General features: G+C 40.8%; 1 protein-coding gene across 1 annotated transcript in view; it reads right to left on the bottom strand.

The window, feature by feature from the left end:
• The window catches only part of SGPL1 (sphingosine-1-phosphate lyase 1), a 31,010-nt gene extending 6,507 nt beyond the window's left edge, over positions 1-24,503 (bottom strand). The window contains exons 1-9 of the mRNA XM_028480882.2: positions 24,494-24,503; positions 23,657-23,691; positions 22,129-22,294; positions 17,287-17,354; positions 14,010-14,157; positions 11,609-11,685; positions 10,048-10,176; positions 2,760-2,848; positions 692-797 (exon numbers count right to left, since the gene is read on the bottom strand). Coding sequence (XP_028336683.2) covers positions 692-797; positions 2,760-2,848; positions 10,048-10,176; positions 11,609-11,685; positions 14,010-14,157; positions 17,287-17,354; positions 22,129-22,294; positions 23,657-23,691; positions 24,494-24,503 — 828 coding nt within the window. The remainder of the gene's footprint in view (positions 1-691; positions 798-2,759; positions 2,849-10,047; positions 10,177-11,608; positions 11,686-14,009; positions 14,158-17,286; positions 17,355-22,128; positions 22,295-23,656; positions 23,692-24,493) is intronic.
• Between the last annotated feature and the right edge of the window lie 1,344 nt (positions 24,504-25,847).

Here is a 25,847-nt window from a genome sequence, read left to right as displayed (position 1 = left end):
TGCTAGTCAAGGGGTACCACGTTCCAGTTATGCAAGATGAGTAAGTTCTGGAGGTCTAATGTAGAGCCACGTGACTATGCTGAACAATACTGCACTGTATAGCTGAAATGTGCTGAGAGATCTGCAGGGTGGTCTTAAGTATTCTAACCATGAAAAAAGAAAATGGTAACTACGTGAGGTGGAGATGTTAAATAGCTTGACTGTGGTGATTATTTCACAATGTATACATGTATCAAAACACCAAGTTGTATACCTTATACACAATTTTTTACTTGTCAATTAGTTAATACCTCAATTAAGGTGGGGGGGATAACGCTAGTGCTAATAAATTGTACAGTTTACTTCTGAAAAAAAAAATACTATCATAATGGCAATGGTACTAATTCAAGCCAATCGAAAATGACAGTGAGAGTCGTAGGGCAAGTTAGTCCTGGCTCATTTTACAGACAGAAGAGAAAGTGATGGTGCTGAAGCAAAACCCAGCTCTTTAAAGTCTCAAGTTAGTCTCATCCTCCTCTTAGAGTTCATGAAAAGACTGAAGCTGCAGTGACTCACCACTGCCAGTGGCAGTTTTTGCAACTCTGGCTACTACATTCAAAGGCATTTTGAGCCTGTCTGTGTGTGACACTGGTAAAAGCACTTCCTGCTTCTTGCAGCCCAAGACAGACAACAGCCCTTCAGAGGAACTCACCCGAACATCCACCTCCATCACTTTGTTCAGTGGAACCCGTTTAATCTTCATCCCAAAATAGTTGGCTGCTTTGTCAAATGCAGCATGGGCACTCTGGGGGGCTACACTAAAGGACAGGGAAGAAGAAAACAGTGAAATTCAAATCAAAACAGGGTTCAAGAGATAACATGGTTAGCAGCTAATCTAAATCACCAGGAAGAAACTTCTGATTATTTTTAGTCCAGTTTTTAAAACTTTATATTGTTTTATTTTTCTTTTTAAGCATAGACAAAAAGAGGTCACCTGATTTTCTAGAGAAACCTTCTCCCTACTTCTTCCTGCTACCAAATCATTTTGGTAGCAGGAAGAACTTGGAAATAATGCCACATGGAAGGATCCCAAGCATAAATCAGGGCTGACAGGGAATCTGGATCAGATCAACATGTGGTCGAACCCACCTCTAGTGGTTGCCTACCCAAAGACGGGTACCTCACTGAGGAGCAAGCTTTGTGACACAACACATGTTCAAGCAGAAAACATAAGATTGCTCAGCAGGGATATTAAAGCAGCGGTCAAGCCTCAGATCAGTGGTCTTCTCCATCTCTGAAAGACCATGATCCTATGAAAAACTAAAATCCCCATTTTTCCTACATATTTGGGAGCAGCATTTCAAACAGTATTGAAAAAGGTAACCAAGTCATTTGCTTTCAGACTTCCCTCAATTACTCCTCTCTTACAATTAATCTGTTCCCTTTAAGGCAGAAAAATCGCTATCACTGAATAAGTACCAAGCATCAAAGATTCATGCATGAAGAAATATGGCAGCCTGACTTACTCTCTTAGGCTAGGTATGAATCACAGCATGAGATCATGTACAACAAAACCCTTAGTCACTGACACTTGTGGAAAAAAAACCAAAAGATGTGGTATAAACACACTGTACAAGGAGGGAACCTAGAGAAAAAAAAATGCAACCAAGTTATCAAAATTATGTCCATGGGGTGGCAATATGGGTAACATCTCAAGAAGATTTTTAAAAATTTTCCTCCCAGAACACAGCTGTCAGGCTGAAATTTTCTTAGGGAGCACCCCGAGGCAACCTATTATATTTAAGTAACTTTCACTGAACTGAGATAAGTAGAGAGCTTTTCTTAGGCACGAGATAAACTAATAGCATCACAGAATTCAAAGATGTAGTCCTATAACTCTGTCAACTTTTAGAAAAAGGATCCTGTTCTTGCTTGCAATATACACCATGTATAAATCTGGGTGGTTGGGAAAGGGAATGACCTTCAATATTAACTAGCAGATCCACTTAGGACTTTGCTGAATGTGAAGGATAATGGTCAAGGGCACAGGACGGGAGAGAAGAGGATTGGAATTACCAGAGGAAGACAAGAATCAGAAAACAGATTATCAGGCTGTTTCACACAGCAGTATTCCACACAGACAAACCTAAAAAGGGAAAAAACCCAGCCACACATACAGTCAAGCCCTCCGTATCCATGAGTTCAACCACCCAAGGAAGGAAAATATTCAGGGGGAAAAAAGTTCCCAAAAGCAAAACTTGTATTTGCTGCATACCGGCAACTGTTTATATAGCATTTACACGTTAAGTATTCTAAGTAATCTAGAGATGATTTAAAACCATATGGAGGGGCTTCCCTGGTGGCGCAGTGGTTAAGAATCCGCCTGCCAATGCAGGGGACACAGGTTTGAGCCCTGGTCCAGGAAGATCCCACATGCCGCAGAGCAACTAAACCTGTGCGCAACAACTACTGAGCCTGCGCGCTAGAGCCCGTGCTCCACAACAAGAGAAGCCACCACAATGAGAAGCCTGCACACCACAATGAAGAGTAGCCCCCGGCTCACTGCAGCTAGAGAAAGCCTGCGTGCAGCAACAAAGACCCAATGCAGCCAAAAATAAATAAATTAAAAAAAAAACAACAAATCACTAATATTGAGGATATGCATAGGCCATATGCAAATACTATACCACTTTATATAAGGGACCTGAGCATCGAGGATTTGGTATCCATTGGGGGTCCTGGAACCAATCCTCCATGGATACCAAGGGAACTGTACATACATTTCTGGAGTTTTGATCCCATTCTCGAAGGCCAGTTCCCGATAAGCTTTACAGGCCATCAGAATACTTTCTGTCCCCCCGGAGGTCACCTGTAATAAAAAAAAAGAGAGGCCATCTGTGGAAGGGAGTTAGGGATAGCTATGAATATGCACTTCCTGCCTTGATCTTGAGGGTGTCTGATGCAGAAACAGGTGAGCTCTTGGATGCATGCTGCAGAGCAGGTGCTTCTGTCCGCCAGAAGGAAAATTTGATTTTATTGGCTAAGCCCAATCTTGGTTCAGGAGAAGAATAAAAACTACTAAATGATTAGAAGCTCCACACTGTATGAACAAAAGTACATCTGCCCAGATCCCATCTGTGCACAATCCGCCTATATTTCTGTTGTTCATCCAGTTGCAGATAGCATAGGGCATTTTACCCCATCCAAAAGCATCAGGATTACTGACTTTGATTTAAATTTTTAATGCCCATTGAAGAATGTGAAACTGTGAAGTTACAACTCTAGTCAGCTGTGCAATACTTAGAAGACCAAGAAAAGACACTCAGATATTCCAAAGTAAACTTGTGGTTTTGACAAGTTTGAAACACAGAAAAAAGCAGAAGCCTCTACTTAGAAGTCTGTTAACTTACTTATCTGAAATTAAAAAAAAAAAATCCTAATGTTTTTAAAGTGAAGAAAAATGTTCTCCTGAAGCTAGGCCTAGCACCTCTGATACAGGCGAATTTCTTTATCAGAGTTGATACAAAAATACTCAGAGGTCATTTCATTCATCTTGTTTTCCTCACTGGACTACAAAACTCATGAAGGTGGGGACCGTTCTGTTCATGACAATATTCCTGGCACCTAGCTAGTAGCTGACACCTACCAGACCCTCCATTAACATTTCTTAATGCCTGATTTGACTCTCAGTAAACCATGACCAAGGCATGTCATACCCATCTGGCTATCCTTTGATAACATCTAAGAATGAAATAATTTCAAAACAAACAGGAAAAAAAAAGCCATAGCACTGAGCTAGGTGGATATTTCCTTAGATTTATCATCTCCAAAGATTCATATAATCTTAGAAAGCTTTTCCATTTTACAGGTAAGAAAACTGAGCCTCCAAACTGAGAGACTAAGTGATTCATCCAATGTCATCCATCTTTTGATAAAAAGTAAAACTTTCTATATTTTCATATTTAGTGTAACTTAACATGAGATAAAATGAGAGCAGGCGATGACTGAAATTTCTTAAAGTAATATCCACATATAAGACAAAAATACCACAGGATACAAAACCCCAGTGGAGGGACTTACCTGGTGGCACAGTGGTTAAGAGCCCACCTGCCAGTGCAGGGGACATGGGTTCGAGCCCTGCTCCAGGAAGATCCCACATGCTGCAGAGCAGCTAAGCCCGTGCGCCGCAACTCCTGAGCCTGCGCTCTAGAGCCCGCGAGCCACAATTACTGAAGCCCACGTGTCTAGAGCCCGTGCTCCGCAACGAGAAGCCCGCGCGCCGCAACAAAGAGTAGCCCCCGCTCGCCATAACTAGAGAAAGCCCGCGCGCAGCAACAAAGACCCAATGAAGCCCAAAAATAAAATAAAAAATCCCAGTAGTCAGGAATTATATGGAAGATTAGCTGAGAAGAGTCAGTCATTTTGTAATTGAGGAAGCCTTCAGGAAACATGTGACCGTCATCCACACAGTAAGACACTGAACTCGGGCACAGGACACTTGTTTGTAGGTCTCAGCATTTCTCTGCTTACAGTTGAGGTCACCGCTGCAAATCGCGGCATGTCCTGTGGTCCAGCGTAAAACCTCAGAACATCACATGAGGAGCCAAGCCAATTGTGAAGGAAGTCGGGAAAGGATCAAGTCCTCAGCGCACTCATCTCTCACTAAGGTCCAGCAATGACCTAAGCAGAAATATTTCCAAACCCCTAGTCACTCACTCACTTCACACGTCCTATTTTCAGTCCAATAACTAATCCAATCAACATCATTATCTGTTAGGCAAACACCAGTGTACTTTGGACTGTAAAAGCAGGAACACCTAAATTTTACTTCCAATTTTTATTTCTGATCCCTAAATTCTGTGTTCAAATATGCTGCTACTCTCCCATTTCCCTCTACCCCTGGCACCACCCCTCCAAAAATGGAAATCTAATTCTGAAGTAAGAAGACAGAGGCCTCAATAACTAATTATTACATTAGTCAACATCTTTCAACATTTTTAAAACCTCTCACTCTAATATATGACATCTAAGTCAGAAAACAAGAGAAAAGGTCCTATTTGGAAATTTTTCTTTTAGATACTGTTTGGACCTGACGGCATTTGCACAAGCCAAGAATGTTTCCCATGGCAACCTAATTTCTTTCAGTATATAAAGTCACTTCTCACCCATTCTAACTGGGGCAAATGAAGCTAATAAAAGGACAGCTTAATGCTGAAGAATAAAGAATGAGAAGAGCTTAATACCTTAGTTGGGAACAGGCTAAAGACTGCCCAGCCAGTTGACTGTGTCTTCTTGTTTCCCACCTCTGAACTCTGAACTTTCTTCACCAAAAGTGGCTCATCAAGAGAGAGACAGAGAGAGAGAGATACAGAGAGACAGAGATGAAAGAGAGAAACAGAGAAACTCACATAATCCCAGAGGTAATTAGTTCTCTTATAAAAGTCTAAGTATCAGAAGAGACTGGGGATCTTAGACTCTATCTTTCCTTCTCCTGACCCCTGACACAGCACTAAAAAGGGTCCTAATGGGAGAGGCATGGTTTAACCGTAGCAATGCAAAAAAACCCCCCAGACTCGGATTTCTGGATTAAGATGGAAGACTGAAACTACTTCACAGATTTTCTCTCCCCCAGTACATGCAAGAATAAAGGAAAAAAGCAGTAAAACCCTGCAATAACAACAACCAAACAAGGAAAGAGAGGGAATCTAACACAATAAACTTCAAATACTGATGATGAGAAAAAGAAACAAGTTTCTAAAGCACAGCAAAGAGTAAAACCCAGTTCTTAATCCCTCCTCCAAGACATGGAAATTGTCCAGGTAAGTCAGCAAAACCCTGAGAATTCTCATTAACAGCCCCCAAATCTTCAGAGAAGCAAATGGAGGCGGTTTCTTTATTGTCAGATGAGTGGGTGATAGATATAGCAGTTGGGGAGAAACAGGCAGCCTGGGGAGAGAGAACACCAGGACTGACTCTTTAAAGTGAAGACTCCAGGGATACAGGATGAGCTAAAGAAATAAAGCCCAAAGAGTATTATTCTCTTCCAGCTAGGCAGAGTGAACTCTGGTAGGTAACTTTTAACAAAATCTCAGAAGAGGCCTAGATATTCTAATACAGGTGGAACAAAGCTTTACCCAAGCCTTGCGTCTCAGACAAGAAATGACCCATCATGCATCAGAACAAACAGAATGTCTAGAGACAGTCACTGAAGCATGAGCCAAGATGAAAGAAATGGCATGGTAACTATGCAAACATATAAAAAGAAAAAAAGGTAGCCTGCAAAATAAAGGCCAACTTAGAAGGAAATTCCTCCTGTTTCTCACTATAGGACAATATCATAAGAACATGAATTCAAGAAAACAAAAGCTGAAACACTGGACACTGAAACAACAGAACAAGACCACAGACCTGAAAAAAACCCCAAAGTGCCAAGTAGCGTGATTCCAGAATTACTAAATACATTAGGAACAGCAAGAAACAGACTAAACACTGCTGAGAATAAAAATATTGACTTAGAGGAAAGGTTTAAGGTAAATTTAGTGAACCCAGATAAGAAAGAGATTGAAAGCTCAGTGCTGCTCTACATTTGCAGAACTGTGTCCACGTGGCTAGTCATAGATAACCAAAAGGCGTTCAGAGAGGAAGGACGGGCATGGGTGGAAATTTGAAATCATATTCTCTAAGAAAAGCTGAGAATCCTAGGAAAACTGTGGTGAAGAGAAGATTCAGCGGGAAAGAGGCTTTAAGTATACAAAGGTCTCCCACATGGAAAAAAACAATCATGGAACTTCGATTTCCATCAATATACATTATATACCTTGGGCAACCCTCCTAACTAGAACAACTAAAAAAGCCTGATAAAACATTAAAAAATATTTTTACATCCACCACTGAGTTAACATAAAGGAACACACTGAACCCCCAAACAAAGCAAAATCAAGAATCCTACAAGATAAGTGAATGTCAAAGCTGGTTTTAACTTTGAGGGTTATTGCCAACTCCTAGATCTAGACCTCAAACTCCCACTTTGACAAATAAACAGGAAATAAATGTAGGGCCTGCTCAAGATACGGAATCTAAGAGGGGATGGCTGAAAACAGAGACTTCACCCACACTCTTAGCAGTACAAGAAATAAACCCCGCTGGTACAGAAGAGAACAGCAAGAAAAATTACTTTTCTCAACCCAGATGCTCAGGGTAAAGAAACATAAGGATTTCTCAAGAATGTATGCCAAGACAGCTTTTATTTGAGTTTGTGGTCTGAGTTCAGACTACTTCCATAGTACAAAACTGTGAGCTGAAAATCAGACTTAAATTGGTTCCAGTGTGGCAGCACTTCCCAGCAAATCCCCAGTAACTGGCAGAAGTTAATACAAAAATACAAATCTTCTCTGGAAGAACTTAACTTCGGTCTAGGCCTCAGAGTTAAGTTTCCAAGAAAATGAGTGACTCACAGAAAAAAAAAAAACACAAATATAAGGATACAAGACAGCGTAAGTGAAACCAGCAGAAGCAGACAGGTAAGGCTCATAAATAATGGAATTATCAGACACAGACTATAAAATAATTATGTGTAATATATTTAAATAAACAAAGCATAAGACAAGGAAAGGGACTACAAAGACCAACCAAGCAAATTAAAAAAAAAAAAAAAAGAACCAAACGGAATTCTCAAGAATGAAAAACACAGTAAATGAAATTTTAAATCCCAATGGAAGAACTAAAGAGTAGATTATACATAGTTAAAGAGGGAATTGATAAAACCCCTGCATGTATCACCCAGCTCCAACAACTCTCAACTCATAGCCCATCATTCTTCTAACCGCAACTGCCCCAGCCATTGTTGCTATTGAGAATGTCAGTTGTTCTAAAAGTTAAACCTTTACAGGTTATCTATGTTTTCTGGCTGCTTTTAAATACCAACTAGAGGTGTGTTAGCCTTTCTCACTCTATCATTCATGTCGCTTAACTTTCTATTTGTCTCTCCAGGTTTTATTCTGGTTAATCTTTAAAACTGTCTTATTCCATAAATTTGACTTAGGAACCATGTAAATATTTTACATGGCTAAAAATGAACTAGGGCTCCTTGAACAAATGGCTCATTCTGGGTCTGGAGCAGGAAATGTAAAAGGTAAACCTGGAATATTTCATCAAATAAAAATATTTTTTCCAAAAAAAGGAAGAAGGAAAGAAAGGAAGCTTGCAAAGACTACTTGAGTCATGCAAAAAGACCCAGGAGCCAAAATTAATAAGTTCCCACTAGCCAAAAATGGAGTAATTTGAGTATCATTCTGAGTGACAGCTACAATAGACTGACACACACACACTATTCTATGATTCATCCACCCCACTGTTGATAAGCATTTGAATTACCTCCAGTTTTTAGCTATCATGAACAATGTTGCTATGAATATACATCTATCCTGATACACACATGTACGTTTTTCTAGAATACATCCCAAGTAGTGGCATATCAGGGTCATAAGATATGGGTATCTTCAACTTCACTGGATAAGGCCAAACTGTTTTTGTGCTTGTTTAACCTGTGGTCTCTTAAAAGTTCACAGAGCCTATCATACAGAGTGAAGTCAAGTCAGAAAGAGAAAAACAAATATCATATATTAACGCATATATGTGGAATCTAGAAAAATGGTACAGATGAACCTATTTTCAGGGCAGGAATAGAGATGCATATGTAGAGAACGGACATGTAGACACAGAGGGGGATGGGGAGGGTGGGACGGATTGGGAGGTTAGGATTGATATATATACACTACCACGCGTAAAACAGATGGCTGTTGGGAACCTGCTGTACAGCACAGGGAGCTCAGCTCGGTGCTCTGGGATGACCTGGATAGGGGGGATTCAGGGGGGTGGGGGGAGGTCCAAGAGGGAGGGGATATAGGTATACATATAGCTGATCCACTTTGTTGTACAGCAGCAACTAACACAACACTGTAAAGCAACTATACTCCATTAAAAAAAAAAAGTAAACTGAGCAACTGATCTTCAGGAGAAATTATTTTAAAAAATATTTAGTGAGGCTTAAAAAAAAGTTCATAAAGAGTCTAATGGCACAGAAGAATACCCACGTACTGTAAGTATACTGGCATCTCCCCTCTACATCATCCCATTCATCTAAATGCCATGAGGGAACCCACTGCTAGATTATGGTTGGTTTTTAACAGTTTTGGAACTTTTGGGGGAAAAACGAATGCCAGGAATGCCAGTTTTGTTAGCTACTGAGTATTTGAACACGTTGATTTTTCATGGTGCCAACTTAAAAGTAAAACCCAATGCTGCTTATTGGGAAAAAACAAAAAAGTAACTATAAAATGTTCTCGTCTTTGGATGGGCCCTTCAAAATTAAATTTGCAGACTTTCTAATGCTTACAAAAGTATTTGATATGATAGGATTAGCACCTCTAGGTTACCATTACAGCACCCTGGGTTAAATCTAACTATCTTGATAAGCTGAAATTTACTTTTTTCTAGAGAAGGCAGTATCAGTTTGTGGTACCAAACCTCAACAGAAGTTTATCAATCACAGTTTAGGAAAACTAACAAACATCTACTGGAAAGCACAGATGAAAGAAGGAATCCTCATGTGCATCTTTAAATACAATGACACCCTCTTCTTTATTCCTAAACCAACTGAGATTCAATTTATAGCAAAATAATAAACATCCAGCTCAAGCAAAACAAGTATATCAAAAAACTATGAGATGGGGCTTGCCTGGTGGCACAGTGGTTGAGAGTCCGCCTGCCGATGCAGGGGACACGGGTTCGTGCCCTGGTGCGGGAAGATCCCACATGCCGCGGAGCGGCTGGGCCCCGTGAGCCATGGCCGCTGAGCCTGCGCGTCCGGAGCCTGTGCTCCGCAACGGGAGAGGCCACAACAGTGAGAGGCCCGCGTACCGCAAAAAAAAAAAAAAAAAAAAAAGTCGCTGTTAATCTGGATCTTCCTACAATAATCATGTATTACTTGTGTAATAAAATGTTTTGAATAAACTCTTCCATTTTAAGCTAAAAAAATCAGATTATAGGATGCCACCTGCATATACTTACACATCCACACGAATCTGGTCCCCCATTGAATAGGGAACAAGCCATCCTCACAATCTCTGCTTCTATCTTACGTAGTCCTGGGAAGATATCTGGATGCAGCGGATTACTCCATGCAAAATCTCCATAAGCCTGCAGAGAAATGCAAGCAGATGTGAAGACGATTACATTGTATAAAAAAAAAGAATCACACAACAAACAAAAGTGTCTAGGTATCAGACACAACACTAGAAACTGGAAAAATGGTAAGATATGTTCCCTAATCTAAAGAAGATCAAAATATAGTGGAGGAGACAGACAGGCATAAAAATTATTTTACAGTGTGGTAAGAGAGGAAGTATAAATGCGGTTAAAAGCACAGACTAAAACACCAAAAAACCCCAGTTTGAAATCTTAGCTTTACGTATCACTTCTAGCTGTGTATTCTTAGGTCAGATAACCTCTCTGAAGCTCAATTTCCTCATATGCTAAAGGGGATAATCATAGTACCTACCTGATGGGGTTCTAGCCATAAGTAAATAAGATGATGCATGCGAAGCACTTAAGTGGAGTGTCTGGCACAACTATTTTAAGTGCGATACCAGATGTACATACGTACATAAGGGTACGGGGCGTTAAGGAGGGGCGTTAAAGAGGGAATAACGAACATCCTGAGTGGTCTGGAGGTTATCTGTTCAGTGGAACCTTGAGACATGAATAGGAACTCATCACTTAGAACAGGAGGGAAAGAAAAACAACATAGGAGCAAGGTGTACTCAATAAAGAGAAAAGGCAGTGGTTAGTATTCATGAGGGAAGATAACAGGAATGGTTGAAAAAAATAGGTGGGAGCTGGCTCACGAAGGGACTTGTATTTTCTGCTGCATGAGCAGCTTGAGTTTTGTCCTGTAGATAATGGGAAGCCACTGAAAGATTCTTAAGCGTAGAAGTAAGGTCAGGGTATTATGTCAAGATACAGCCGAGCAAAAACTATAATATTTAGTAAGGTATGCACAGTTTCACAGTTACAATAATCAAACACAAAGACCTTAGAGACCAGCAGTCCAATGCCAATTTTATACGACAAAGTGGGGTTTTAAAAATAAATTTGATTAGAAGTGGAAGAAGCTAAAGGCAATTTTAAAGTCAACAAAAAATGAGAATTATTTGAATTATAATTGAGACCACTGCTTATTCTCAGATCATATGATTTGAGACTCATATAGTACAGGAAATTATGACCCAGTTTCCATCCCTTGTCTCTTCTGATCCAACAAAATATATCTTGTCATTAATAATCTCAAATGATGGACTACCTTCCCTAGTATCTGCCTTCTACACAGGGCATCTATGAAGCCTGGAAACATAAGTAACATTTTACTTTTTTACAGATTGAAGATGTCTTTGATCAATATTATGCATATTCGCCTATGTCTGGGTAAAGAGACACTTGCTAAACCTCCTTAGTTTTATTTTAACAATAAACTTTAAGTTATTTTTTTTAATTACAAAAATAAGGAGAAAAAAATGCATAATCTAAACTGGCAGGGCCACACACTCCCTACAAGTACTAGGCACTCGCTCACCTTCACAAGGAGTTCAGTGAGCTCCTTCTCCCCACTGTACACCGCTCCGGAGGCTTTCCCTTCTTGCCACAAGACATCTACAGAGAAAAGGAAGACTACTGGATCAGTATGCAGGAGCCTTTGGGAAGACAGGTTCTAATAGAGAAGAAATAGGAAGAAATTCCTCTGCATACAAAAGAAAAAAAAAGTTGGAGTGGAAACCCAAAGGTATGCTTACATAAAATCAAGAAAAAGAACTCCAATAAAGAGCTATCACAGCAAAATAAAGATGAAAGGTCAACAATTACCATCAACAACAGTGTGAAAAAGGTATTAACAGCATCTAGGTAAAGATAGTCCAATAATAATGTCATCATCCCCAACTGCCTTCTAACAGCAGAACAATTTTCCTTTATCTGTACTCCTTTTCTGTTCTCTGTATGGCTCAGCTTGACCTTTTTCGGCAGTGGCTTCCTTCTTCTCTGCCTTCCTAGCCAGTCAAGGGAAGTGTGGGAACTGCTATGAGCAGAGTTAGCAGAAAAGAGTAAGGCGAAGGTGCGGAATTTCAGTATACTACCACCAGAGCTGGAGCCAGGGAACTGAATCCCTGACTAGACAAACCGTGGTGAGAGATGAACCCTCAGCCTCCTGTCCTCAGGGACCCCTCCTTCAGACCCATACAGAATTAGCCACCTGCTTCCAGCAACCTCTGCTGCAGCACTCAGCATCAGGAACACAGCCATTGCTGGGAGAAGGCTCAGAGGACAGGTTCCTGACCAGAAGGTAAGGTCTGACTTTCCACTTCCTGTCTGAGGTGCTCCCCCAGAGACACTCTACAATACCAACGAATCTGTTCATGTGGGTGTCTCAGGTCCTTTTATGACAACATGGCTGTGCCCTATTGAAAATGGGTAGTGAGAATTACAGAAGCACCCTAACTGAAAACTGTTGCCATGGGCTCTACAAAGCCAAGATCTGCAGTTCCAATGAGAGCAGAAGACTGAGTAGTGAATATCCCGACAAACCCCTCATTCTCACGTGATCTGCCAGCTTGTGGCCAGTTTGACTTTCCCTCTTTCTTTAGACGACACTGGTCTGTGCCATGTATGTCTTCAGACCAGAGGTCACCAGCATTTCAAAAGTAGGATATATGGTTTTATTTCCTGTTCTTTTACTGGGGCTACAGAGTATGGCAGTGGACAGTGACTTAAAAATGGAAGAGAAGGAAAAATGGGGCAGCCAACCAGCCCTCATAATCATAGAAATCTTTAATACACAGGCCTCAGAGAATGCTAATCCTTGCTTTATATCATATATAAATCCTGCACCATATCTAGTTTTGTACCATCTGATGTCAAAAATTCAACAGATGTCAATTAGAAATTTTAAAATGTAATATGGTATCCTGGACTAGATCCTAGAACAGGAAAAAGAAAAACTGGTGAACCAGGAATAGAATTTGTAGTTTAGTTAATAGCACTGTACCGATGTTAATTTTTTAGTTTTGACAAATGTACCATGGTTATTTTAGATATTAACATCAGGAGAAGCTGGGGAAGGGGTATGTGGGAAATCTATTATCTTTGCAAATTTTCTATAAATCTAAAATTATGCCAAACTAAAAAGCCTATTTTTAAAAGGTATTTGTAATATCTTAATTTGTAACAAACATGTTTGTGTTAATAATAGTTAACATTTATTGAGCACTTATTATAAGCCAGGTATTATATATTTACATGCATAATCTCATTTAATCTCTACAATTATCCTTTCAGATAAGTACCATTGTTATTATCCTCATTGTAGAGAGACAGAAACAGAGGCAGAGAGAAGTTAAGCAACCAACCCAAGGCCATATTTTCAGTGCTGAACCAGATGTGAATCCAGGCTGAGTGAATCCGGGCTGTACTCTTAAACATTAAGCTACTTAGTTCATTTATCCTTCCCACACGTGCTCATGCATATATGTACGTGTGTGCTTATTACACAAGACACTATTAACATTCTGAGATTATATATATATATATCATCTGTGTTTATCTTTTGAGAATGAAATTATACTGACTTATTTTCTTCTGTGCCTCTATACAGATTTCACAATTTCTATAATGAATCTGTATTTCATTTTATTAGCTATTTTCTCTTCCCAAAAACCAAATCGGTCTATTTTATTCAGGCTTAGAAAAGAAAATGGAACCAAGTTCCACCATCTCTGAGATTTGTTTGCTTTATGGGTGAAGGATGAATCTATATAAATACAGTTTTTAAAATACGAAATTCAGCCTTTGAGACAGGGAGTGGGCCCTCCTGAATATAGAAGCACCAGGGATGAACTCTTCTTAACCTCTGCAAACATCAAATGATGACCAAATAACCAGCCACATTAAGGAAGTAGGGAGCATATATTTGCTGAGAATCGTACCCATAGAGCTGTATTCTTTGAGCTTCTCCAGAACTGCAGCCGGGCTCATTCCTTGAGAGGGCAGGGCTTTCACATAATCTTTGTCCACTTTCAGGAATGACATATTCTTGCTAATATCTTCCTTGGTCTTGTTCAACTTATCTTGGATCTCCAAAGATAAGGAAGATAAAGTTAATAGGGAGCTAGAAGAATACAGCACGGAGAGTAGAAGAACCAGTTACAACACCAAACCAACTGCTCAACGCTGGGCACTGCACAAGTGCTTCAGAATAAGGATGGTATTTTTTCTTAAAAAGGTGTGGTGACATTTTGACCACTCAGCTATTTTCTGGCCTGGGCAATAGTCTCTTAAAAGTTTGAAAAGTCAGCTTTCTCTCTGAAGGTCAAAGATACACTCAATTCCCTACTCCACCCCCACCCTTTTCCTCTGCCACATTGACCTCACCAATGCTTTACTTGGTTTGCATTTGCTAAAATCAGCACTTCTCTGAGGGTGATATTTGGACCTTGTTCGTCCCTTGGCAGCAGCTACAGTGTGTGCACCGAAGAAACTAAGGTAGAACCAGGAACAGTAGCCAGAAAACAGGCCAAGCCACAGTAAAACAGATTCTGGTGCTTGAGCAAGGGATGAGCTCCTTCACCAAGGCACACCCAGAGCACAAAAGGAATCTGGAGGCCCTACACAAATCCCCACACAGAAGCACAAGACATGCTGGGAAGAGCCAGGGAGGCTGCCACCTGTCTCCTCAGGTTGACAGCTTTGCACTGCTTGACTCTTAAGTGCTAGGAGGAGCTGAAGTCCTTTCTGCTACATCATTTATCAGCTATGGTTATTTCGTTTCCATCCTCATCAGACATTTTCTTTCATTCATTCACTTATTTACTTAATAAATATTTGTTGAACTACTACTGTGGGCCAGAGATACACAGTGAACAAAACAAACTTAGGCCGGGGGCGGGGTGTGTGTGTGTGTGTCCTGTTCTCCTGAGCTTATTTTTAGCATCACAGTCAGAAACTAAAAGTCAGGTACTGAAAAGTGCCATGGATGATCAGAATCCAAGAGGGTCTTCTTAGACATGGCCCTCAATGAAACCACAGGGAAAGCCTCTCCTTTAAAACATGTCTGCAGGGCTTCCCTGGTGGCGCAGTGGTTGCGCGTCCGCCTGCCGATGCAGGGGAACCGGGTTCGCGCCCCGGTCTGAGAGGATCCCACATGCCGTGGAGCGGCTGGGCCCGTGGGCCATGGCCGCTGGGCCTGCGCGTCCGGAGCCTGTGCTCCGCAGCGGGAGAGGCCGCGACAGAGGGAGGCCCGCATACCACAAAAAAAATAAAATAAATAAAAGATTAAAACATGTCTGCAAAGTCTAACACGCAGGCATTGGCAGGAAGCAGAGTCCACACTCCTGGGCAATGCCAGGGCATGTGATGGACATGAAGATATTTTTTAAATGTAAATAAAGAATTATGCTGCATAAATGTAACCAGAACTATGAAAGCTGAGCTTCCATGCATAGATGATGCTGTTGTAATAAAACAGACAAAAGTGATAGAGAGGCATGTTAGAAAGCACAGCAAGCACATCCTCACCCCAATTCTTGCCTCAGAATCTCCACTGCATTTTAATTTCTTCACAGCATTTATTTCAAAGTGAAATTCTTATGTATTTGTTTACTTACTCATTTTCTGTCTTTCCTTAGTACTGAAATATAGATTCTATGGAGGAAGGACTTGGCCTTATTCACCACTGTGTCCGCAGCACCCAGAATAGTACCTGACCCTGAGCAGGTGCTCAGTGAGTGACAGAGGGACACACACACATTCACTCAAAACAAGTAACTTTCATCTCTGCGCCTCAAAATTTGCATTTAAAAATTGAAAGGTGATTATACAGTTTCTAAGTACCTTCCAATTCTGTTATCATATACATTTAATGGGTTCTGGAACCCCAGCATTTATTTGTCTCAAAATCTGAATCTGAAGGAGAAAAGTGTGATGAATAAAGGCAGAAAAAATACAGGGAATAATACGGGGAAAAGCTATTATCCTTTGTGATCAGTCCATCCTTTCTATCTTCCCTCTCCCCTACCCTTCATTTTCTAAGGACTAAAGTAGATGTAATTTTAGGGCTTAATATGATTAGAGGTCAAATAAAAGCACTCACTGTCCTTCTCCACCCCAGTTATTACTTCCACTTCCCCACAGGAAATGAACATGAAAATACAAAGTTCTGGGAGACTTAGCACAGTGGTCTGAATGGACTTCAGTCAAAGGCTAAAGATAACTGCCATCTTTTCTGGTTTGGCCAGGAAAGGGGAAAAGGAACTGAAAGCCAAAAGTGAAAAAAAGCTTGCAGCAACGTTGAGGGGCAGGGCAGGGAAGCAAGGAAGATGAAGCCATCTAGGATCATGTGCATTCCTTAGAGCCTGCAGTGGGGCCTGCCCTGTTTATTTTCACCTGTGATAAAGAATCTGTGGGAAGGGTACAGACGTGACTGTCTTATCCTGAGTGTGGATGAGGATAGAGAGGATCCAGTGAAAGGAACGTACTAGACTACAGATATGAACAAAGAGCAAGAGAATGATTCTGCTCTAAGTTTCTGAACCTGGGATCAGCAAACTACAGGCCAAATCAAACTATAGGCTAAATTTGGCCTGTGCCTGTTTTTGTAAAGAGAATCTCACTGGAACACAGCCAGGCTCATTCCTCTACCTGTCGTACTATCACTGCTTTCCCTCTGCAAGGGCAGGGGTGAGGAGCTGTGGCAGACACGGTATGGCCTGCAACGTCTAAAATGCTTCATACCTAGCCCTTTACAGGAAATGTTTGCCAACCCTGATCTAAACCATGTAAGCACTCAATCCCTGATAACTATCTAAATTCAGCCAAATATTGCTCCAAAGCTTCATGTCACTTCTGTCAGGTTGTCTAATTTCAAATTTCTCCTGAATAGCATCTTCCTCCTTCAGTCAGATACGTTGGAGAGAGGGCTGAGTCAGCCTTCTCATTCTTGGCACTTCTGCTATTTTGAGTCGGCCAGTCCTCTGCACTGCAGGGTGTTCAGCAGCATCTCTGGCCCCTATCCACTAGATGCCGACAGCACCCACCTCCTCTTGTGAGATCCAAAAACGTCTCCAGACATTGTCGAATGTTTCTTGGAGGTGGGGGACAAAACTCACTTGGCCCCCTTGAACTTCTAGTTTCAGTGACTATAAAGAAAGGGGTCTGATGACCATGGGGGTAGGAGGCGGTAGGGAAAATCTACAGGATTCTGCTTACCTTACGACCAATAATAGGCATCTTCCGGATAAGCTTAAAACATCTCTTTTTAAACCTTGACCATAAACCTAAAAGAAACAAATGGTTCTATTATCCAAATAAATTTCCACAGATTATATGACCTGACAGTCATAATGTATGAACTATTCAATATGTCCTCCGCAATCTCACCTGCCCTCAGATGGCAAAGGTAGTTTCTTTCCTTTTTTAAAAAAAACTTTTAATTTTTGAATAAGTAATATATTTACATGATTCAAAAAAAAATAAACACACACACTCTCATCTATCCCCCAGACCCTCATCCTACCCCCAGGTTAATATTACTACTAGTTTCTAGACACCCTTCTAGAATTTCTTTATGCATATACAAGTAAGAATAGAGGTATGCTCTTATTTGTCTCTTTTACACAAAAGGTAGCATACTCCAGCACTGTACTAGACCTTGTTCTTCTACTTAGCAATATTCTTTTAAAGATCTGTGCTTCCTCATTCATTTCTATACCTGTAGAGTATTCCATTAGGTGGATGTACCCTAATTTATTTAACCTGCCCTTTCCTGATGGAAACTTAGGTTGTTTCTAATATTTGCCATCACAAACCATGCTGAAATAGCTAACCTTGTAACACACACCATATGTGTACGTGACAGTATACCTACAGGATAAATTCCCAGAAAGAGAATTGCTGGGTCAAGTATATTGCAGAGCTCCTTACCTTCCCAAGGTTTCCGGATGCCCAACATTTCTCTCCCCTCCCTCAAAACAAATGCCCAACCCCTGCTTTTCTTCAGGATCTATGCTCGAGTCTCTCATTCAACACACATCCCAACAACATTTTCTGGACCTAAAAAGGCCTTCAAATATCATGGACGCCAATCAGACTCCATTCTGTTGGGCAGTACACAGGACAAATATGGAATTCTGATCCTGTCAATTACAATAGTTATAAATACATGGCATCTAAATAGACAGTCGTGCCTTTTAATGAATTCACGTTCAGTATATCTCAACTGACTCTGACAACAAGATTTTGAGGTTGGCAAAGAAGGCACTACCTACTATCCAAGGGCAGCTAAGGATCAAAGCATTAATAACTTGCTCAAGGCCACGGATCAAATCAGTGATGGGGCGGGGATTTAACTGAAGTCTTTGTTTTTCTAGTCCTAGACTCCCAGGCCTCTACACTGCTTCAAATGCACAACAGGAATTTTCAGTTATCCCAAGTGAGTTTCTAAGGAATCTACACGTAGGCTTTCTGCAAAGATACAAGGCATGAACTGAATGAACTTCACTGCTTTCCTAGGAGATCTGGGAAATTCCAATTTCCTTGGCCAGAAGGTGCTTTCAACAGCCAAAGAATGTGTCTGTACCTTCTCTGGGTATTTATTATATGATGCCTTGCATCTTTACTAGTTGTTTTTGCTTAGGTTGCATCCCTAAGTGCCTAGCACTGAGGTCAACACTCTGTAAATGTCTGGGACAAAACCCAGTATCTAAGACACAGACTGACTAAGACAAAGGGACTGAAACCACTGTTACTTTTTGTTTAAATTTTGGAGTATTTCCTTTCAGTCCTGAGATCTTACCGTATGTACAATATCATATCCTCTTCTCATTTACAGCATTTTCTACATTAAATATTCTTCCTAAACGTATTTTTCAGTGTTACCACAGTAGTCCATCAAATGAGCATAACTTAGTGTTGGATAGTTAAGCTGCTTGTTATTTGATTATTTCTAACAATGTTAAAGCTGTAAAGATTCAGAACCACTTCCTTATTTAATAGATGAAATAATTAATTAATGAGGTAGAAAGAGGTCTAAAAATCAGCAAGCTGAGTCAGGTGTCCAAAAGTACATTAATGTGACTAGGTGGAGAAGAAAAGAATAAACTAATTTTGTGAAATTTGTGAGATAATATGGTACAAGGTAAAAAGAAGAGAATACAGACCAGAGACGGAGAAATTGAGAATGAAAAGATTATGTGGTCAAGACCTAAAAAGATACTCTCAAAAGTAAAATTTCCCAGAGGTACAGGAAAAAAAAGTAACGAGAATGTTTTAAGGTAATACAATAAGAAATGCCAGTGTAAGAACGACAACGCATGGCTCTTTACAGTTTACAAATTCCTTTCACACCACTTATGCCACTCGATCCTCCCATCACTCTGAGACTGGGTAAAGCAGCATTATCATGCTCATTTTACTGTGAGGAAACAGGCCAACAGGCTTAAGGGTGTTGCCCAAGGTGCCATGGCTAGAAACCTCCTCCTACCACAGAACTCAGATTTCTGTTGAGGAACTGCAGATAGTCCCACAGTTTAAGTCAACATGAGTTAGTAAGGATGGAGCAGGATTAAAGGAGAGATCACACCTTAGAGGACTCCAGCCCTGCCCCGCCCCACCCTCCTGCCGCCTCCAGTTCTTATCTACCTCCAGTTCTTATCTACCCTCCAGTTCTTATCTACCCTCCAGTTCTTATCTACCCATGTCCATCCTGTGTTCCGCAATTACCCTCCCCCCTCAGAAGGGTACCCGGAATTTGAAGATCAGCAAAATTTATCACTAGGCGGACTTTAGACTCCTCTAAGGCAATATACTAAAAGTGACTGGATGTTCAGTAATACGTGGAATACTTCTACATGAGCAAGGTGCTGAAGAAATCGGCAGTTCTATCAAAATTACCTCCGATCTCTGGCGGGAAGACATTTCTATCTGTGTCTAAAATTCAAGTTGGAAGTTACAAAATAAAAAATGTGTTGTGTGTGTATATGTATTAAAGCAATATGAAATTGCCAATATTCAACAATTTTTTACCGACAAAAACTACATTTTATATGATTCAACCAGATTCAGATATAGAAAGAGACACAGATACATAAATGGTGGTTATCTCTAGGTAATAAGATTTGAATTTTTTTTCTTATGGTTTAGCTATATTGCCTAATTTTATACAATGAACATGTACTGCTTTTATAATAAGAAAAAATGTTATTAAAAATAAAACAACCATAATGGCTTGGAGTTCACAAAGATGTAGATGCCACATACCATTACACATACCACACTGCTCCTATTAATTTTCTCATGGTGTACTCAGAAGCCAGCACATTCTTTTTTGAACGCTAAAGTACCTGAGACCTCAGATGGCTTGCTTCAACTACTGGTTAAGCAAAATGCTCACGGGCACCGAGGGCTGCACAATGGAAAACAGAAGTAAATACCTAAAGCTAATACTAATCACAGCAAAGAAATATAAGCCTCAAGATCCCTGGCCTTAGTTTGGATTTACAAATGCACCATCTTAAAAGGAAAGGTACACAGAATGGTGGCTGCCAGGAGCTGGGGAGAGGGAGTAGTCGGAAGTTCGCGTTTAATGGGTACAGAGCTTACAATGATGAGAGAGTTCTAGAGAAGGATGGTAGTAATGGCTGCACAACAGTGTGAATGTACTTAATGTCACTGAACTGTCCACTCAAAAATGGGTAAAATGATCAATTTTATGTTATGTATATTCTATCACAATAAAAAAAAAAAACAGAAGTACATTTACTGCTACTCCTTAGAGGCCTCTGGAATCGGACAGGATGGTGGGCAGCACTGAATCAAATGCTTCCCAGGAAAGGAATAAGCCTGAGCAGAAGGGACGGGGGCTGCATCCGTTTCCAAACCATGGAGCACATGAAGCACAAGGGTTAGTCTGTCTAATTTGTCAGAGTTTATAAGAAAATCTTGCACGGACTAGGAGCAGAAATTGAGGACAGGGTTTTTAAAGCTGGAGTGAGCTAAAATTCAGACAGGGCAGTCACGTCTCATTTCCATTTTAATTAAGTGCAATGTTGACTCGGCAATGTTACTAGAACAGCTGGATGGCTGTCTGCATGGTAAAGAGAGGAAACAGAATCTGGCCTCTAAGTTGACTTTTCTGGGAGAAGAGGAAGAAAAGCAGAAACAGTATTCAGTTAAAGAGCCCCTTCAAACAGATGTTATCAGGGAAGCAAATAGTTACGGAAATTTTAAACAAATGAGAAATGGCCCTACTAAGGATGAGGAAGGGGTGCAGGGGAGTGTACAGAGCACCCACCACCTCTCCTACCATTTACTTACAAAACACAGCCTGCAGGGGAAAAGAATTTGTAAGGAGGTACCACACAACCAGGCGGTGGGAGGTTGGGAGGGGTGCAGGGAGTGTGGGCAGGATCTGAGGAAGGATGCAGGATGTTCAAACTGATCACCAATAGACTTCTCATCTTCCACACTCCCTGAGAAGCGGCCTCCTCTTCCCATGTCAGTCTGGCTCCCGGAGTCACCACCCAGGAAGCTCAAAGTATACTGTCCCCTGACAGCAGAGGTTCAACTCCAAGAGGACACGGACCCTGTATTACTTGTATAGGTATCCCTAGAGCCTGGCAGTGCCTGACACATAGCAGACATTCCAGTGGTCACTGCATGAGTGCTGTTCCAATGTCACATAATCTTTATTGAAACAATGGCCTAAAATGAAAGCAATAAACTCATGCTTGGGGAACTCCAGGTGACACAATTATGTTCTAGGCAAGAAGCTGAAAGTGAAGAGTTTAAGCCATACTCTGTGGATCCTTACCAGGACTAATCTCTCAGGGGGTTTAATGTAAACTGCAAATCCAGAAAAATCAACGTAACAGTTATAGTTGCATAAGTCCTATTAAAACTTTACCAGTCAGAAGGCAATGTCCTTTCTATTTAAACAGATTTTAAAAATCAGAACCAAACCAACCAGGCAAGAAATTAGTACAGTCCATTAGCCATCAGTTCCAAAACTACTGTAACTCCACTGTATCTTTACAGGGGGGACAGTATACTTACTCTCTGGCTGGAAGACAAACTCGTATACCCAGACTATCAGCAGAGTCCACACGACACTCCATGCAATTAGCTGCCAGGGCTCATACTTGGTGCAATGCCCGTTTACATAATTCTTGGCCTTTGTGGAATACACTTCCAAAATCTCGAAGTAGGGCTCAAAGGCCTTCTAGAAATACAAAAGAAAAAAGAAATATTACATTCAAAGAGAGAAAGGAAGTCTATTCTTAGTTTGCTCTTCAACTCATTTTTCAAGAGCAAGGCCACTCATGATCTGGCCCTACCCTAGCAATAATCTTATCATCCCGCTTCTGCTCTAGGAACTCCAGTGCACACTGCCCCTTAAGAGACAAGTGGACTTTGACACAGTTTTTGATCTTCTATCTGTAAAATAAAAGGTTAATTGGACTTCCCTGGTGGTGCAGTGGTTAAGAATCCACCTGCCAATGCAGGGGACACAGGTTCAAGCCCTGGTCCGGGAAGATCCCACATGCCACAGAGCAACTAAGCCCGTGAGCCACAACTACTGAGCCTGCATTCTAGAGCCCGCGAGCCACAACTACTGAGCCCATGCACCATAATTACTTAGCCTGCACTCTAGAGCCCAGGAGCCACAACTACTGAGCCCATGAGCCACAACTACTGAAGCCTGTGCACCTAGAGCCCATGCTCGTCAACAAGAGAAGCCACCGCAATGAGAAGCCCACGCACCGCAACGAACAGCAGCCCCAGCTTGCCACAACTAGAGAAAGCCCGCGTGCAGCAACGAAGACCCAACGCAGCCAAAAGTAAATAAATAAATAAAAGGTTAAGCTAGATCATCATTTCAGCTCTAAAGTTTCTACATGACTGCAGTATTCACTGTCCCACTCAACTAATCTTCTCAATATGAATGTCTTTCTCTTCTTCTCTACTTGTACCTTTCCCACCCTCTAACACAAAAGGCAGCAGACTGTTTCCGTAAAAGACCAGAGAGTAAGTATTTTAGGCACTGCAGGCCAAAAGTCTCTGTCACAACTACTCAACTCTGCTGCTGTAGCACAAACGCAGTCACAAAATAGTGGGTAAAGAAATGAACGTGGTGGTGTTCCAACAAAATTTAATTACAGATGCTAAAATGTGAATTTCATTTAATTTCACATATCACAAAATATTCTTTTTATAAAAACAATTTCAAGTTAAAATATCATTTTAGCTCATGGGCTATACAAAAACAGGCAGCAGGCCAGATGTGGCCCATAGGCCATAGCCTGCCAATCTCTGCTCTAAGGCCCTATTTGACGAAAACTCTTAAAGCCAGGAACCATATCTTATCATTATGTGTATCCCTCACAATACGTAGCACAAGCAAGAAAAAATCCTCTCCTGAAAAGTTACAAGAATACCCAACTCATGAGAATTAATCTCCCCCATTAAATTCTCGTCAAGCATTCATTTGTGCCTCTACACAGAGCTTATCACAATGTGCCTTGCAGTCTACTCATCTGTTTCTCATCTCCTTTACAACATGGTTAGGTCCCTGGAGACTGACCGGATCCCAGTCGTATTCACAAGCCACCGAGGGCCCTGTACAAAATAAGTTCAACTTCAGTTTGCCATTCACTCACTTATTCAACATTCATGAAGTTTCTCCAGTGTTTAAGGCATTAAGCTGGGGGAACATTAAGGTATATATCCTAAGTTCTTGCCCTTACTGAGCTTACAATCTAATGAGAGAGGTCCATACATACACATGCAGACACACATGGGCACACACATATATAAACAAGTAATTGGAACTCTTCAGGGTAAACACTATAAAAAGGATGTAAATGAAGTGCTAAGAGAGACCACTAAGGAAGGCCTATCTAACTCTACCAGAGGGGAGATAAGGAAGATATGACAGAGGATAAAATCTAACAATGATCAAAAAAAATCCTCTAGGCAGAAAAGTTAAAAGAAAAAAAAAGTCATACCAGGAAGACAGAGTAATAGCTGCAAATGCATAAAAAGAGTCTGAGAATGGCAAAAAGGTATGTGTAGTAAGAGCACAGGCTAGATAAGGGCAGAGACCATATCTGTCTTCCCCAGCACTAAATCCTCAACATATAGCATGGTGCCTGGCAAACAATTTGTACTGAACAAAAGCTTGGAGAGTGGCTTGACAGTGACCAAGTAAATGAGTGAACACATCAAGTTACAAGAGAACTGAGGCTGAGAGAAATACACTAGGTCCAGATATTAAATAGTCTTGGAAAAAAAAAGCACAGAGATTGGAAGTATAAATTGATAGGTACGTTTTGTAAAGTGATTTGTCAGTATCTATTAACATTTTAAATGTATATTCATTTTTACCCAGAAATTCTTTTTGGTATCTATATAACTGCACCTATGTACATGTTCAAGGACTTTCACTTCAGTATTCTTTGTAACAGCAAAAGAAAAAATATAAATAACATAACTGTCCATTGATAAATGGTTAAATAAACTATAATATATATTTTATGTCCCCATACTATGCAGCATTAAAAAGAAGACAGACTTATGGACTTCCCTGGTGGCGCAGTGGTTAAGAATCCTCCTGCCAGTGCAGGGGACACGGGTTCGAGCCCTGGTCTGGGAAGATCCCACATGCCGCAGAGCAACTAAGCCTGTGCGCCACAACTACTCAGCCTGCGCTCTAGAGCCCGTGAGCCATAACTACTGAAGCCCGCGCACCTAGAGCCCGTGCTCCGCAACAAGAGAAGCCACCGTGGTGAGAAGCCCGCGCACCACAACAAAGAGTAGCCCCCGTTCACCCCAACTAGAGAAAGCCTGCGCACAACAACAAAGACCCAACGCAGCCAAAAATAAAAAATACATACATAAATAAATAAATTTATATTTTTTAAAAGACAGATTTAAATGAACCACATGGAAAAATTTCCAGAACACGATGTTGAGTTAAAAAAAAAAAAAGAAAAAAGCAAATAGCAGAACAACAAAAACAAAACAAAAGGTATGGGTATTAATCAAGAGAGCAATTTTTTTTTTTTAAGATAACTTCATGGGAAAGGAATAGAAGGAGGACAGAAATCAGAGACAAAAATTTTAGTTAAGAGGACTGTTGAAATAGTCCATGGGAGAAATAAACTGGGTTTCACCTTAAGCAGTATGGTATCTGGGCCAAAACATGGTATGGATTTGAAAAACATTTTTAGAACAGTGTTTGATAACTTATTAAATATAGAAAGTATGGAGGGGGAAAAATACAGATAATTCCAGATTTTCAAGTTTGAGAGACTGGGTAAGTGGTGACAACGTTAACCATGGCAGACTAGAAGACGAAGGGAAGCTGAAGATGGTAGAGGAGATTCTGAGAACAAGATAATGCTGTAGGTTTATGTTCCTGTTGGATATCTACATGCAATGTTCGAGGAGCAGCATGAAAGCTCAGAAGGAGGATGGGTGCTCAACTAATGTTTGTTGAAAATATTTATACACTTAGCAATTAGGCTGCGGTATAAGGTAATTAGCATTAGACAAGTACTGGGTTCCCAGAGGGCTATCCATGGAAACACAGTTTATCTGCAACCCCCTCATAGTTCTTGGTGGCCATTCCCTAGAGCCCACTGTTGCTATCAACAATCTCAATCATACACAACAGTGGCAGTGCTGGTCGAGACCAGAGAAAGACCAGAGGAGTCTACCACCATTGAAGGTATGTCATAATTTCAACTATTATAGAGAATCTTCTAGTGTTA

The sequence above is a fragment of the Physeter macrocephalus genome, chromosome 20, assembly GCF_002837175.3.
Source record: "Physeter macrocephalus isolate SW-GA chromosome 20, ASM283717v5, whole genome shotgun sequence".
In the NCBI taxonomy this organism is placed as follows: domain Eukaryota; kingdom Metazoa; phylum Chordata; class Mammalia; order Artiodactyla; family Physeteridae; genus Physeter; species Physeter macrocephalus.
Note: the sequence above shows the minus strand (reverse complement) of the source record. Positions and strands in the feature narration are given on the sequence as shown.